Source organism: Phragmites australis, chromosome 14 (assembly GCF_958298935.1).
Source record: "Phragmites australis chromosome 14, lpPhrAust1.1, whole genome shotgun sequence".
NCBI lineage: Eukaryota > Viridiplantae > Streptophyta > Magnoliopsida > Poales > Poaceae > Phragmites > Phragmites australis.
Window position 1 is genome coordinate 24,767,314 of NC_084934.1, and position 16,000 is coordinate 24,783,313.

Here is a 16,000-nt window from a genome sequence, read left to right on the forward strand (position 1 = left end):
AATTCCTTCTTCCTCATATTTTTAAAAAATATACCCAAAAATTAGCAAAGAACAAATATAAAAAATAATTTCATTAAGACGTCGAATCAATTTCTTATTAAAATAAGTTTTGTTTCTAACTTTTCAGATAACTCAGCAGAAAAAGGTAAGGGCGCCATCTGTGGGAACTTTTTTTTTAGATGTGACCTAATATTTTTCCTCTGACCTCTGAACATCAATTAGTTCATGTGTGTACATTTCGCGTGCACTATACATACTTTCTCCCGGTGAACAAAAGTGCCTTGCTACGGACCAAAACAGTATTTTATCACAAATTATATGTCTACCATACATAGCATACTTGTAATGCTCTAAAAAGTATTTTTTGAGCATATCCAACTATCATTTTTTATATTTCGAACCTAAATGTTTGTAAGGATATTGGATGCCAAAGTAGAAAAGTTTGATTGCACATTGATTGCTAAACAAAACTCTTGTCTCCGATGGATAAATTATTAGTAACGGTTGAATTCTTAGCAGGTTTGGTTGAGCGGTTTCATCACGAGAAATTGCTCCCACCGTCTCCAATATTCAAATTAAGAAGCCCAACCAACTCTTGTCTCCAATGTTCAAATGGCCACACGAGCGTGACCACAGAAACAACGCCGGCCAGCCTTCGCCGCCCCTGTGGAACCTGCACACTGCACACCTCCCAGCTCGTCAGTACTCAATATTTGTATCTATATTTTTAATTAAAAATAAAAATAAATATGAAAATCTCAAATACAGAAATGAATGCGGATAGTATTAGAAATGAATACGATACAAATATAAATACAGATCAGGATATATATCAAATAATAAATACCTCTTAAATTATGCATATAAAAACAATAAAAAATAACAATGCGCATATACAAATTGTGTTGTATGGATCTAGATAAGGTTAAAGTTAAAGTCTAAGTAGTTAGAGTTGTATGAGCCGTGGTGGGCTGATGGACGGTAGTGACGAACTGATGAACTTGTAATTTGTTTTTTAATGGGCTAGATGAAAACAGATATTATCCATTTTAATTAGATCAGATATCCATTTCTAACTAAAAATCATTTCCGTATCCAAATAAAAAATATCAGTATCTATAGCTAATTCAAAAATATCCGTACTCATATCTATAACCATGTAAGATCATATATATCATTTTTCCAAATATAGATCGCTCCGTTTTCAACCCTACACCCAGCCATCCTGCAACACTGCACACCTCCAGGCTCCCAGCTCGTCAGTACTGGCCCAGCCATCACGCTCTCGCTACCACGCCTCCAAGGATCAAAAGCTCCTCCTTTTATTCCTCCTGCTCCTCGACCTTTCCATTCCCACTTCTGTTTCTCTGTTAATTTAGTCCTCGGTGTCCCCTCCAAGAAGGCAAGCAAGAAGCTCAATTGGATCCGCGTCCGCGACGCGCGCAGCTGAGCTCCCGGTCAATCACTCGCATTTCTTTAATAATCGCAACTCCTCGGAGAGATCAACTTTTAACATCGCTGCTTAATTACGAAGTGTTGAGTTAAACCTCCAAGAAGCAGAAGCTAGAGAGCCTCAAAAGCCAAGAACACGCTCTCAGGTAGCCAGGGCTACAAAACCTCCTCGGATTCTCTGTGTACTGTGTGTGTGTGTGAGAGAGTGAGAGAGAGAGAGATCGCTCCCCATTTTCCCATCCCCTCAGGACAGTAGCTCTGCAGCAGTCCAGTCTCCCACTTCCTCCTCGCTTCGTCGGTGGCGGCCGCGGGTCATCCTCTCGCCGCCCTCGCTTCCGCTCGGCGGCGGCGTGAGGAGGAAGAAAGGGCACCTCTCTGAGGACAAGATCAGGTGGCTATCTTTGTTCCCCTTTTCTTGTACTGTTGTTGAGATTACGATGTTGCCGTTTGTTGCGTTCTTTTGGAGCTTTGTGATCTTTCCTGCTCGTGACTTTTTACCAACTGAGTTTGCTTAGAAAGGGATGGCATTTTAAGCTCTGTTCCTTGTTTGCCTCGAAATTTCTGGGTGTTTACTTCTCTCTGCTCTTGTTTTTTGCTGTTTCTAGCCTTTTTGGGCCTTCAAAGTTCTGTTTTCTTCTTTCCATGGTGGTTTTGCTCGTGAGTCTTGCAAATTTTAGGCTTGATGCAGCTTCGGTAATCAATCATGAATAAGTTGAGATAGAAATTGGGAATGTCTTGCCCTGATGATTTGGAGGTGCCGACTCATTATCTCAATTTCTCCATTTAATAGGAGCCAAAAAATATTTCCCCATAATTAGGAGTGGCATTTTCAGTTATTAGACCATTCATTTAGAAGAAGTTAGTGCCATTGGACAACTTCATATAACTGTCTGGATACCCTGTACTACATTAATGTTCTAAGTTTGTTTCTACATGCTGAAGATTCGGGGAAATCTGGAAATTGATTTTTAGATATCATATTAACGTGTACTCTACAAATGTGAATGCATATTGTCTGCACTCACACCATCAATGTGTTTCTTAGCTCAAATATCTCCCAGAGATACAGTTTATAAATTTTAAGAGTTTTGTTTGCTATATATAGTAGTTTGTGTTCCTGTTGAATGAACGAAATAATCACTTTTGTTCTTGGTATTTCAGCTTTGCTTGAGAGCTTCTGAGAAGTGTCCCTTCCTAACAGCTAGTCAGATCCTTGGGCGCAACAATATGTCTCCCAAGCGACTACAGAGCGTGGTTATGCTGTTAATGCTCATGGTTTTCGATGTTTCAGGTACTAGTTCGTCATATTATTTTCTAGTACATGGGTATGGTTTTGAACCTTTCTTTTAGTACCTCATTCTGATTTCCCAGTATGGCGGAAACCAGTTCAAGGAGGACACTAAAAGTTGCTATTTGAGCTGAAAAAACCCGGTTCTAAATATGTATAGCCCCTACGTTTTACATAACAATTATTGCTGCAAACTATTGTAGGAGCATTTGTTGGTGTTAATATTGGGACCGACATGTCGAACCTACCATCAGCAACAGATATAGTGTCTATCCTTAAATCAAAGAAGATTCAGCATGTTCGCCTGCTTGACTCAGACCATCAGATGCTGACTGCCCTTGCTAATACTGGGATAGAAGTGATGGTTGGGGTACCAAATGATCAGCTACTTCGTGTGGGGCAATCTCGTTCCACAGCTGCTGATTGGATTAACAAGAATGTCGCTGCTTACATTCCGGCGACTAACATCACATATATTGCAGTGGGTAATGAGGTTCTTACTACTATTCCAAATGCAGCTCTTGTTCTTGTACCCGCATTGCAGTTCCTTCAGTTAGCTCTGTTGGCTGCAAACCTCAATACTCAAGTGAAAATTTCGAGTCCTCATTCAATGGATATGATCTTGAAGGCATTTCCTCCCTCTACTGCCACTTTCAATTCGACATGGAGCTCAATAATGTTCCAGTATCTTCAATTTCTGAAGAATACAGGATCTTCCTTCATGCTAAATGCTCAACCATATTATGGCTATGTCAAAGGGCAAGGTGTATTCCCCTTAGAGTATGCGTTGTTCCGCTCACTCAATCCCAACAGTCAAATTGCAGATCCTAATACCAATCTATTCTATACCAATATGTTTGATGCTATGATTGATGCTACATACAACTCGATGCAAACAATGAATTTCACGGGGATTCCTGTTTTGGTCACAGCTTCTGGCTGGCCATGGCTTGGTGGGCCAAATGAGAAGGCTGCCAATGTTGATAATGCTTTGGCCTACAATACAAAGCTCATACATCATGTACTGAATAATTCCGGTACACCCAGCCAACCAAATAACCAGTCGAGCACCTACATCTTTGAGTTGTTCAACGAGGATCTTCGGTCAGGGCCTGTATCAGAGAAAAACTGGGGGATTATGTTTCCAAATGCATCCACTGTCTACTCTCTATCATTTGAGGACGTGGCCACAACTATTCCGGAATCACCAGCTTTGCGTGGGATGTTTTGTGTGGCAAATTCAAATGCACCCCATAGTGCACTGAAGCATAGTTTGGATTGGGCATGTGGCCCTGGCTCTGCAAACTGCAGTGCAATTCAGCCTGGGCAACCATGCTATGAATCAGATGACATTGTAGCTGTTGCTTCTTATGCTTTCAACGATTATTACCATAGAACACAAGCTAGTGGTGGTACATGCAACTTTAATGGCACTGCAATGATAACATCTACTGATCCAAGTAAGCTGTATTCTGCTCTTCTACAATTAGTATACAGTATAACTTTTGCGCAATCATGGATTACTTTGTATGGGTTCCAATAATCCTTTTTGTTTTCAAATAATTTATAATTACCCTTGGCATCAGCACTGAAGTGACACTTCAGAAGACTAAATTCAGTAGTCACATGTTTCACTTTGCAAGCATTGGGGGAAAAGAAAGCAGATTATATGCAATTGTTGTGCACGTTTTTACCTAACCATTAGCCTCCGTAGCTGCTTAAATCTGTGCTTTCTGTTGCACAAAAGTACTATTATGCTTCTATTTTATTATCTCTTGTCTAGGGTTCTGCACTGGTAGCTGACCAGCTCAATCTATTGCTGACCTGTTGTCACGTTCCTCCCAGCAATAACACAGTCCTAACACTGTACCGCACCCTGAAAAACAAGCCCTTGGTGCTCAAACTTGAGACTTACGGAACATGTCAATTATCTAGCAAGCATTTCGCTTAAGACATGTTGATCATATGCGTGTATATGCTCTCACATGCTAGAAATCAGAATCCACATGATTTCGGGCATGGGTCATGTACTGCTATGATAGATTGAACTGACATGGACTTGTATGAAGGGGAGCAGTAGCAAAAATGTGATTTTTTTTAGAGATCTTTTCCTTCCTTTTAACAGGAAATGACTGATGTTGCTAAGTCACCTTCTCCTGCTCTTGCATCACCCCTTTTCCAATGTGTTTCGAAAATTGATTTGCACATTCCTCATTATCTATGGTTACATGATCAGCATCTCGTAGTTAATCACATTTTCTACTATAAAGAAGTCACCTTTTTTATTATATTGGTCTTATTGCAAGAGATCAAACGTAGTTAGTGCTATATCAGATCATGTTGTTATCACTTTACTATGTTAATAACACGAGCCTAACCTGAAATTTCATCTGAATTATAACTTGCAGGCCATGGTTCATGCACATTTGCAGGAAGGTTAGTCCTTTTTGACATTAATTTTGTGTTAATGTTTCTAATCTTTTTGTTGCTCTATCCTGACAATGTGGTTTTCTTCTATCTGCAGCACCGGTTCCAATGGCAGCAATGGCGGTGCAGCTTCCGGGCCTGTAAGCCCGGACAGTTTTGCTACAAAATCGCTATCTTGCTGGTTGACTCACCTAGTAGCCGCATTGCTGCCCATCCTAGTCCTGTAAAACATTTTAGTCATGTCACATTTTGGATGAGATGCCCGGAATTTATCGTGGATCTTGTCATTAGATACTGTAGGGACTAGTGAGCCATAATTTGTTTTACTGTACTCATAGATGCCATGTAATCTTTCAAAATTTGTTGTTCTAGGAATGAGCATTGCGTCAAATCTCATCAATTTTGAATGTCAACTTGGAAAATTGAGCTGTGCAAAGCTGCTGCTCTGAAATGTTGGAAGTTCCAAATGATGTGTACTGCATATGGCTTTAGTCCAGAACTGTTGGTTTAAATTTTTGGTTGTACCTTTCTGGAACACCCAGCCCGGCAAAATAATGGGTCTGTTCGTTTAAGCTCATGATTTATTTTACTCGTTATGTATGACTAGCTAAGTGTTTATACAAAATGTAAATATTATATGCGATAACATCGTAAATTTTATGTATGGAGATGTATATGCGCTATGAATAAGTTGGGAGCGATAATATACTTTGATATAGGATTTGAAAAAGAAAGAAATTATCCACTAATTTTTTATTTTATTTTTATTAGTAAAATAAGTTTTATATTTGTAACAGGTAATAAGGAGGAGAGGTTGAAAGACGATGTTAGGTAGTAAAAGTGGTTAACTTATTCTAATTTTAGAGGATTTATTAGATAGAAGGAGAGCAGAAAATAGCTGGAGGGGTGACACAAGAGCAACTTGTGTTTTATACAGTAGAGATTAACGGCTCCGGTCTGGTCCATTCCGGCCCATTATCAATTACCGTAATGGGCCTGCAAAATTGGCTTTGAGGCATCACCGGGATGGCGAGCCGGCCCACACGCGTTCCTCCGTCACCGTCGCGGCCACGTCGTCCTCCTCCTTCCCCGACTCCCGCCTCCCCTTCGCCGCCGGTGGTGCCGGCGCCGGTGGCCCCGGAGGAGGGGGAAGTGGGAGCAGTGTGCGGCCGTGGGGGTCGAGTGGCAGGACGTCGGTGTCGTCGTCGGGGAAGCGGATACAGAAGGAGCTGCTGGACTTCGACGCCTCCGACTACTCCGCCGGACCCAAGGGCGACAACCTCTACCACTGGCTCTCCACCATCATCGGGCCACAAGGTACGAGCTCCCTCCTCTCAGCTTCTCCTCGCCTGTAGCCGATTCGTTCGAGACAGGTGAAAGCTCGTGGAAATTTTACTGCGCTACACGGCAATTTCACTTGATCAAATTCCTGTGATTTTTTAGAGTAGATGCAGAACGTGGGGTTGTACAATAAGCTAGGCTCATAATAAGCACCTGCAGGTTGAGTTGACTCCGAATTTGTTTGTAGGATCGCCGTATGAAGGAGGGATATTTTTCCTTGATATCGTGTTTCCGCCTGATTATCCGTTCAAACCTCCCATGGTAAGAATTCACATTTCTTGCTAGTATGTGCTTCTGTGTAATGTTGGTCTGTTGAAGTGTGCTGTGCGATCGCTGTTTAGTACAGAATATTTTTTATGTGTCCTGCGTACTTAAGCTCCAATTTACATTTCCTCTCCTTGTTATGCATACTTTCTACCTAATGTCGTGATTGCTGGTTCTGTACTCTTTTTGAATGGACAAGTTTTAAGGAATGTATGCCACACTCAGTTTTGGTGACTTCTGAGTGTTGATGTACAAATTATTCGAACAGAAAATCAAGTGGGAGGTCAAATCAGTTAGGCGGCAATAGTGTTGTATTTCTAGTTCTGATTGTTCTGCTCTTGGGATCCCAAATTTACTCACCATGATCATTCTTCCCAGGCAATTGAATGAATAACCATGCAAACAGAGTATTATCAAAGTGATGAACTTTAGTATACTTTATTAAATGCAGAGGGATAGTTGTCCTTAGTGTCTTATATCCCCAAATTTTCAACAATCATCTATCATAATATAGTAAAAAGAAATTGAAAACAATAATTTACCAAGATTTTCTTTGGCCTAGAAAGAGAAAAGTGCATTCGGCTGTCTGTCAAGAATGAAGATTCATCTATAACTGCCACATGCCCACACCTCAACAGAAAATATTAGCAGGGAGGCCTGTATCTGAGGACTGAGGGCAAGGAGTGGAACTAATGAGAAAAGGATTATGTTCAAGCTAGCTTTCTTTGCTGCTAATTAACGTTAGTCTTTTTCTTCTAAAGCGGTGTTTGTACGCAAGTGTGAAATGTGGTGTTTTATTTCTTCTCAATACGATGTTGATAATATATGAAGAAAATTTATCTCAAGTTTCTGTGTCATGGGTCACGGCCCAATCCATGACCCATTAGGACCGGCCGGCCCAAAAGCCCGCTCGTGGGTACTGTAGCGGCTATCGGGTCTACGCCGTTTCTTGGATATTAAGTAGATTAGGGTTTCCTATTACTTTTCAAATTGTAATAGATTACTTAGGGGTCAAGTTAGCCTCTCTCTATATAAAAAGAGTCACACTATCAATAAAGGGATAAGCAAGAATTAAAAGGAAAATCCTTCTTCTTGCTGTCCAGACGTCTAGCACCTGACCGACCCTTGCCTTCTCTCTCTCACGCCACCGTCTCCTTGCGCCCAAAACCCTAGCCACTGTCCACCATAGTCGTCGGCGACCTATATGGTAGCCATCCCCATCCTCTTCCCCCTATAATAAACAACCACCATTACATCTGGTATCAGAGACCACTTTGACGTCATGGATTTCGTCGGAGGGATAGATCCTACAGTCAACTCAAGATCTACATGTGCAGATGTGGTCGCGAAGGACTACATCGACATCGACAACAACCGTAGGTTTGGTTCTCATGTGAACAGTACCATGTTAATGTTCCGTACATGAACAGTGCCATGCAGATCTGATTTCCTCCCATCTTCATGCTCCACTCGTCTCCAATCCTACGCTATCATGAGCTGATTTGTGTCGACAACTTGAGGAATACCGCTAAGAAGGCCGACAATGGTTTGCTGATTTATACATCGCCCTCAACGGCCCTCGGTATCCAAAAGAGGTGCCTTTTCTTCCCCTTTATCGCACCGACTGCTAGCCTCAGATGCCTGTACCAACAAGGATGATCTGCAGCATGGTAACTGCGCTGCCTCGACGGATGCTTCCTTCATCCCGCCACTTGCCACCACACTGTCGATCATCAACGCATCTTTAGCTGCTTCACCGCCAACAACCATCATCCTACCAGATGCCATTGTCCCGTCATCAGCAGCTTCATCGGGGGTCATGACCAACACTTCTCGACGACCATCGGCAGATGAACACCCCCGCAAGATCGCCTACACGTCGAACATTGGCGTTCCCTCTATGCCGGTCTTCCACCCTATCTCGACGCCAGGTGGTGTTGCCCATGTCTCCTTAGGTGTGCTCGACGACGACTCCTCTGTCAGCATCGACGCTGTCCTCCACGACTTCGCCAGGCCCGCCACCACGTCGCTTTTCGGGATGCTTCTTTCAGCCTCTTCTTCCATGTGGATTCTACTACACACGACGTGAACAATACCCATGATAATGTTCATTAGGAGTTGACCGGCTTACCCGACCTTCGTGCGCCATCACCCAATGACATCTTCTCCGACATGCTTGGTGTCGTCTCATCTTTTGCAGAATCTACAGAGAATGTGATCGGAGACTTCCTTTTCGCAGCCCACAGTGTTCAGGAGGAACACACGGCCACTACATAGGATTTTGCGGTGTCAGCGGTCATGGAATCTCTCACCGAGGCTTATGGCACTTCAACAGCCGCGGAGTCTCGTTCGCCATCCACGACCAACCTGGTGGAGTTCACGCTGAGGACAGGAGGCCCAAGGGCATTTGACGCCACTGAACCACCGCCAATCTGCAAGTCCTTCGGTGGGAAACAACCTTCGAGCTCGGCACCAAATGACCCTACAGCAACGCTGATCCAATGAAGGCTTGCATACCCAGTGGCGCGGATCGGCCGCCTGATCCGGCCTCCTCCACCTCAAGTGGCTAGGTCAATTCTCGGACCACCCCTACATCTCTTTGACAGCGACCACTTGCCTCCGCTCGTCAACCATCTTCTTCAACGACGAGTCCTCTACACCCTTAGGTTCGCCATCTCGTACGTCGCCATTCGCATCCTTCTACAACGGCTACGTGCGGTACCCCTCCCCGACTACCTTGCCTTCAATGACGAGAGAAGGCTCCAATGTCGCGGTCGTCTCCATGTTCGACGACACTACCGCTTCTACTTCAACAACGATGAAGTGACCACGATCCACCCCACCAACACCGGATGTCCCCCAGGCATGCTTTTTCAACGGCCTAGACAACACGTATCCTTTGTGTTGGGTCGATCAACTGTCCTCTTCTACTGCAATCGACCAAGATCAATGACCGCACCCATCTGGTTGTCAACAATTTCATCTTCGAGCGTTCTACACCGACAATGGTTGCTCGACCTCTATTGCATCCAACAACCATCAGCGTTCAGGAGGAACGTACGTCTGCCCTTCCTGTCCACACCGTCTCCAACAAGGCTGTCCACATCGTCACACAACATGCTTTGGAGACTGACCTTCGCTGCTCTTGGGATGGTCCTCATCGCCTACCTGCTTGTCTCGTTCCCATGGGAACCAGGAGGATTAAATCTTCCAATGAGCACGACAAGGATGCACGTGGATACAAGGGACTACCACATTGCAATCATCTTTAAGGGATTCTACGACATCTCCAAGGACGTCATCACCATAATCCATGTCTTCTCCGAGCTCATCGCCAAGTATCTCTTCTTCGTTAACATCAATGGCGCAACAATGATATACAGACTCCTTCGACTCAAGGCCATCGTCGTCATCATCAATACAAGGTGAATGGAGTTCTTCATCAACCATCTCCGGCACTGTCTCGTCACGCCAGAAAGCCGCATGGGAGCAGAATTCGTTCTTCAACATGAGGCTTACTCGGACTTCAACCATGACCCCACCTTGCAGCATGCGGAGTTCTCTCCAATTAGCAGCTCGAGGACGAGCTGCAAGTGAAAGAGGGGAGAGATATCATGGGTCATGGCCCATTAAGACAGGCCGGCCCAAAAGCCCGCTCGTGGGTACTGTAGCAGCGGCTGGGTCCACGCTGTTTCTTAGCCATTAAGTAGATTAGGGTTTTTCATTACTTTCCAAATTATAATAGATTACTGATGAGCTAAGTTAGCCTCTCTATATAAAGAGAGGCAAACCATCAATAAAGAGGTAAGCAAGAATTAGAAGGGAAATCCTTCTTCTTGCCGTCCAGCCACCTGACGCCTAGCCGACCGTCGCCTTCTCTCTCTCACGCCGCCGCCTCCTTGCACTCAAACCCTAGCCGCTGGCGACCTCCATGGTCGCCATCCCTCTCCTCTCCTCCCTCCAATAAACAATCACCATTATATTCTGGTTTACTATTCTCATTGTTTTTTTTTAATAAAAATGCAGAGCTGCTAAGATATTGTTTCTGTTCTGTCATACTTTAATTAATACTTTGCTGAGCAAAAGATATAAGAAAATGTTTTTATTCAGTGGAAGCCATACCACTATATCATTGTACTTCGACATCACCTTTATCATGCGGTGACATATTATTTATGTTGGCTTTGAATATAAGATAGTCTGATAAATAAGGGAAGCATTCTAAATGCAGAGTCCACTTATTCATCACTATCCAGCTGCTAGCCATACCCAAAATCACCACCGACACTTCCTGGAGGATGCCAACACCGCCACCACCTATTTCCTGTTATTACTTTTTGAGTTTTGACAGATGATACTTTGATGGTTGCTTGAGATATGAGGGATCAGAAACAACCAGCCTCCGTTTAGATGTCATGACTAGAACAGTGCTAATGCTGCTTTCACCTACCACACAGACCTTCAGTGTCATATCTTTATCATGGCCAGCTAATGGTACTATTCAAACTGAAAATGCATTAATAATAGTTTTGAATGTTTGTGCTCTCAAAATATTTTCTCAATGTTCTGTGAAGAGATTATCGATCAGACTTATACTACGTACACCATACTGCTTTGGTGTTACGAGTAATGTTAACTATGGCTTGATATTTCATGTGTTATAGTTGGAAATATTCTCAAATTATTTTACTCTTCTAGTCGAATGTGTTAAATTTTGAACACATTTAATTTGGACGACAATTTAGTTTCATAACTTTGATTTTGTGTTATTCTGGTATTCTCCTAGGTAACTTTCAAAACAAGGATTTACCACTGCAATGTTGACTCCACTGGTAAAGTGTATTTGGACATTCTGAGGGATGGCTGGAGTCCAGCTTTCACTCTTTCAAAGGTGTTACTGGCCATCAAAGACATCATCAGCAATCCAGATCCATGTATGTTCTGTTCATTCTCTGTACCACCTTCTGTAAACAATAATTGATCCTGGTGCAAATTAAGTCTACTGTCCACAAAGTTTCTACTTTGCTTCAACCCTCGAAAGCCTTACGTTATCTTTGTCTGTGCAGGTACCCCGCTTGTATCTGACTGATAGGACGAAACACGATGAAATAGCAGCTGAATGGACCATGAGGTTTGCAAGATAGGGAATTATGTCTGTATCTATGCAAGATTGATCTTGTAAATGAATAATCCTTAATGGGGCCTGAGATATAGAATGTTGGCGAAGGACCAATGTTTTGTTTAATCTGAGTTGTGACATGAAGGTGTACTTTATGCTCGGAGTGTTATTTTGATGCTACTTTTAGGTGCAGAATTGCCTTTTCCGATTTTACACTTCTGCCAAAGTTGCTCAAATAATTCTTCAGAACCTGCTCTCTGAATTCATTTTATTTTCCCAAATTTCTTTTTATTGAAACTGGCATCAGCTCCTAGTTGAAGGTGCCAATTTCATTTATTAAAAGGAAAAACCTTAAATTACTTGGAAAGGTTCAGTGACCAACAGCCGTTAATGTTGCAGTGGTGCGTGTGATCGATAATTTTTCTCTAGTCAAGTATGTAAAGCATGTCATTCAAATCTTTCACTTGAAACCAAATCTTGCTGGTTATCATTCCTGGGTTGTTGTTGGGCATAGCTTCAGTTACGCAGGTAAATTTTCTTGCTTCCAGAACTTTGTCCCTAGTTCTTAGGAGTTACTTGGACAAAATAATGCCATATTGCCATCCAACAAATCATGATCGTGGTATTGTAAAAGTTGATTGTAGAACGAAGATATCAGATGTTTATGGCAGGATAATGGTCACTTGCCTACTGCTGCTGACTTGAATCTCACTTCATGTAGGGATGAAAAGTTACAGGGACAGGTACTGATCTTACAAATGACCAAACCGGACTTCACCTCTGAAATGGACGCTTCACCAGTTCACTGATTCCCTGTACGGACTGCTCAATTAACCACATCAGGCGACCTATAACTCCTCCATCCCAGAGAAGAAGATGCAAGCAACTTTTCTGGTGATCTTTCTCCTCAGACCACAGACAATGGCCACCGAGTTAGATGTGAGCAAGTCTCGCCGCTTCGACATTGCCATGTCGAGGCGAACACGACGATCGGCAAGCCTGGTTGCTTGTTTTCAAGACCAGTATGTGCCGCCCCTGACACAACATCGACACCAAGATGCCAAGCTGAAGACATTGCTCCAGTGCCAAGATACAGAGCTGCAGGCACTCCAGCAATGTGAGAATGAAAAGCAGCAGACACCATGTCTGTATGAAGATGAGGGACTGAAGATTCCACATGCACCACAGCCGTATGAAGGTGATGAGCAAAAGACGCTGGAACAATATCAAGATGAGCAGGAGAAGGAACCCCAGCAGTATCTAGACGAAGAACAGAAGAAACCAGAGCAGTATCAAGATGAAGAGAAGAAACCAGAGCAGTATCTGGATGAAAAGGAAAAGAAACTAGAGCAGTATCTGGATGAAGTGAAGACACTGCAGCAATATCAATATGAGGTTGAGAAGACATCTAAATGCCAAGATGAAGAGCAGACAACACCAAAGCAACATGAAGATGATGTTGAGGAGAAGACACCTGAGCAGTACCAAGACGAGGAGCAGAAGGCGTCTCAACAATGCCAAGAGGCAGATAAGCGGGCATCAGAGCAGTATGAGGAAGAAGAAGAAGAGCAGAAGGCACAGCAGGAATGCCATGACATGGAGCAGAAGACATCGGAGCAATGCCAAGGTACGAAGAACCTATCCGCGCCACCGTGTGTTGTCGATGGCATGCCCCGGTTCTCCCTTCAGGAGTTGATACAGGAGAAGCAGCTTACCATAGGAGAAGCAAAACCTACCAACAAGTTAGGAGGCCACGGGAAGAATGTCCTTGCTGATCACGATGTTTCAAGAGGAGGAGCAGCAGCAGGCGGCACGACGCTGGCCATGGTGATAAGGCGGCCTGAGGGAGGGAAGAAGTCGATGGGGATGATACGCCGGTGCGTGAAGGCCTTGAACCAGATGATCAAGGCCAAGCATGGCTCCAAGAAGAACACACCTTTCTAAGAAAGTGTTACGTATTTGAGTACGTCTGGTCCAGAGTTTCTTAGCAGACTGCACATCTCAAAATAATGCACGTTTGTGGAAATTCAAGTTTTGGGCATGATGCAAGATGTGCAAAATCTCCCAAGAAACTCCATAGCAAGACCGGGCCATTTACCTTCAGTTTTACTACTGTCTACCTAGAGCAATAATCTGTGAAGTTTAGTAGAAGATCATGTTATGTCAAGTTGCATTCACTCCATGATGTTCTATGCTATTTGGTCAATGATGTACCAGCTGAAACATCAAAAAGTCAGGATCAGGCTCCACATGCGTTCATGACTTTCTTTGTAAAGTTTCTTATAGAAGCATGAATATAATACAAAAGGAAAAAATGGCCGGTTCTACCGACGCTTTCTCCCAGGTCAGCAATGGGTTTGGTGCAGACTCCCTTTCTTTCTTTTTGAGTCACGTCCCATTTCAATCTGGTGTATGATGAATGTTGAGAGTACAAGTTATGGAAAAAAAGAAGAGGTGAAAGAGTGGGAGCCTGTGAGGTATCTTGGTATAGGATGTAACATATGGTACGTCACCACACGTTTCTTCTCTTTTATGTTCTCTCTCAATTTACTTAATCTCAACAACGCTATCTTTTGTTCTATCTAGTACTAAGTTATTCGATTTCATGTTATATTTCAATCACCGTCATGACCCGGTGGATCAAGATTTAACTATTCCTGTCCTACTATATATATTTTTATTTTTCACACCTAACTACCCCCCCCCCCACACATCTGCTTTTATGTCCTCTCAATTATATAATTTCAACACCGCGATCTTTAGTCTATCTAATACTAAGTGATCCGATTTCATGTTATATTTCAATCACCGCCATAGCCTGGTGGATCTAAGATTTAGAGTCTATTTGTTTGGATTTCTACTTTTATTTTTTTAGAAGTTATTTTTGGATTTTAACTGTTGCCTTTTATAACAAATTTTTAATTTCTTAGCACACAACTTCTAAAAAAAGCTACCCTCAACTACTTTCTCAGCTTCTAATTTATTTCCTTAGAACCATATTTCTGACTTCTCAGAAACCACTTTTTAATAATCCCGTTTGTTTGGGCTTCTTGCAGCATAATCCCACCATCCCACCTCTTCTCTCATTCTAATTTTAAGTAAAATTCTGTTACCCTTTTGGCATTGATATGATTTGTGAAGGGTTGTGGAGCTTTATCCTCTGAACGAGTGGATGAAAACCACAATAGAAGGCACTAGATTGCTTAGCATTTCTAATCTTCATTCACATTATGTTGACAATTAGTCTGCTTTCGATACGCATGTCAAAAGGTGTAGACTTTAGTTAATGTGCAGTAGGCATCGGTTCTATTTTCTACGGGGATCTCAGGAGCATGAGAGAGCAGTTTTTTACTCTATATAAGTTCTGGTAGTTAATTATCTAAAGACCAAGGAGTGGGTAGGGAGCCATCTTGTTCGGAGCTACGACTTGTGATTAGTGTTTGTATACACATAGAAGGGAATGGCTAGATCACAGCAATTAATTGCACACGGCTAATTGAGTCAATCAACTTTCTTTGGTAGAAAAGAAATTTAATACGCACGCTAAAAATATATTATATTCAATATGATCTTCTAATCTGGCATTTCAATAGTTTTTCTAGCAGATGTGTTTATGAAAGCAGGGATAACAGTCAATGTTCTATGTAAACAACCAGGGATATTGATTTTCGTGTGTTTCCCTGTTATTCATGACCATCATTATTTCTGTTTTTTCCCACTTGCATCATATAGCAGTTTTGCCCTTTTTTCTTCTCTCTTTTAGAATTGGTATCACGGAGTTACTATTACCTTTTATTTTTGTTTTTTATTGCCAGCTACCTAACTAGAAGTAGATTGACAGTCTAAATCTCATACTTCATTATCGAAGAAAGTATATAGAAAGAAGCTGGCAATATAGACAGGTGTTTTGAGCAAATACTAGTACGAGCAGTCTCAAATCCTGTACATACAAGCATTTTTTTGACTTATTAGAAGCAATTTTTGTATTTATTGAAGCATTTTATGCACATACAATAGTCTTGGTTTTATGCGATGTTCAGTTTTATCCTCTTTCTTTGTTGCTAGGTTTAATAGGGGTTTGCATAGCGAATATTTGCTCATCTTCATAT

At 42.4% G+C, this 16,000-nt stretch overlaps 3 protein-coding genes across 5 annotated transcripts; all 3 read left to right on the forward strand.

Annotated features, from left to right (window-relative positions):
* Nucleotides 1–1,221: 1,221 nt before the first annotated feature.
* On the forward strand, nucleotides 1,222–5,567 carry LOC133890738 (glucan endo-1,3-beta-glucosidase 4-like). Of its 3 annotated transcripts, XM_062331257.1 has the most exons (5): nucleotides 2,004–2,206; nucleotides 2,614–2,743; nucleotides 2,944–4,200; nucleotides 5,149–5,176; nucleotides 5,265–5,394. In XM_062331257.1, exons 1-5 carry the CDS (start codon nucleotides 2,183–2,185, stop codon nucleotides 5,392–5,394), a joined length of 1,569 nt encoding a protein of 522 aa, XP_062187241.1. In that variant the 5' UTR covers nucleotides 2,004–2,182. The 3 variants fall into 3 exon arrangements, with proteins under 3 accessions (XP_062187240.1, XP_062187239.1, XP_062187241.1); XM_062331256.1 differs by lacking the exon at nucleotides 2,004–2,206 and adding an exon at nucleotides 1,222–1,843 and having other exon boundaries at nucleotides 5,149–5,567; XM_062331255.1 differs by having other exon boundaries at nucleotides 2,003–2,206; nucleotides 5,149–5,567.
* Nucleotides 5,568–6,150: 583 nt separating this feature from the next.
* LOC133890353 (constitutive photomorphogenesis protein 10-like) lies at nucleotides 6,151–12,046 on the forward strand (the record flags this gene model as incomplete). Its single annotated transcript, XM_062330750.1, has 4 exons — nucleotides 6,151–6,484; nucleotides 6,696–6,769; nucleotides 11,559–11,706; nucleotides 11,839–12,046. Coding segments are annotated over 4 exons (579 nt in total), but the record flags the coding sequence as incomplete, so codon positions are not given.
* A 152-nt stretch (nucleotides 12,047–12,198) lies between these two features.
* LOC133890739 (uncharacterized) lies at nucleotides 12,199–14,340 on the forward strand. Its single transcript, XM_062331258.1, has 2 exons — nucleotides 12,199–12,419; nucleotides 12,613–14,340. The coding sequence occupies exon 2, from the start codon at nucleotides 12,768–12,770 to the stop codon at nucleotides 13,833–13,835; it is 1,068 nt and encodes a 355-aa protein (XP_062187242.1). The 5' UTR covers nucleotides 12,199–12,419; nucleotides 12,613–12,767; the 3' UTR covers nucleotides 13,836–14,340.
* Nucleotides 14,341–16,000: the final 1,660 nt, after the last annotated feature.

Bases quoted from the DNA above. Each gene is read 5' to 3' on its own strand.
- LOC133890738 (XM_062331255.1), top strand. From the start codon at position 2,183: ATGTCTTGCCCTGATGATTTGGAG. The intron at 2,207-2,613 runs GTGCCGACTCAT...TTGGTATTTCAG, and splicing joins CTTGCCCTGATGATTTGGAG to CTTTGCTTGAGAGCTTCTGA. The intron at 4,201-5,148 runs GTAAGCTGTATT...TATAACTTGCAG, and splicing joins GATAACATCTACTGATCCAA to GCCATGGTTCATGCACATTT.
- LOC133890739 (XM_062331258.1), top strand. From the start codon at position 12,768: ATGCAAGCAACTTTTCTGGTGATCTTTCTCCTCAGACCACAGACAATG.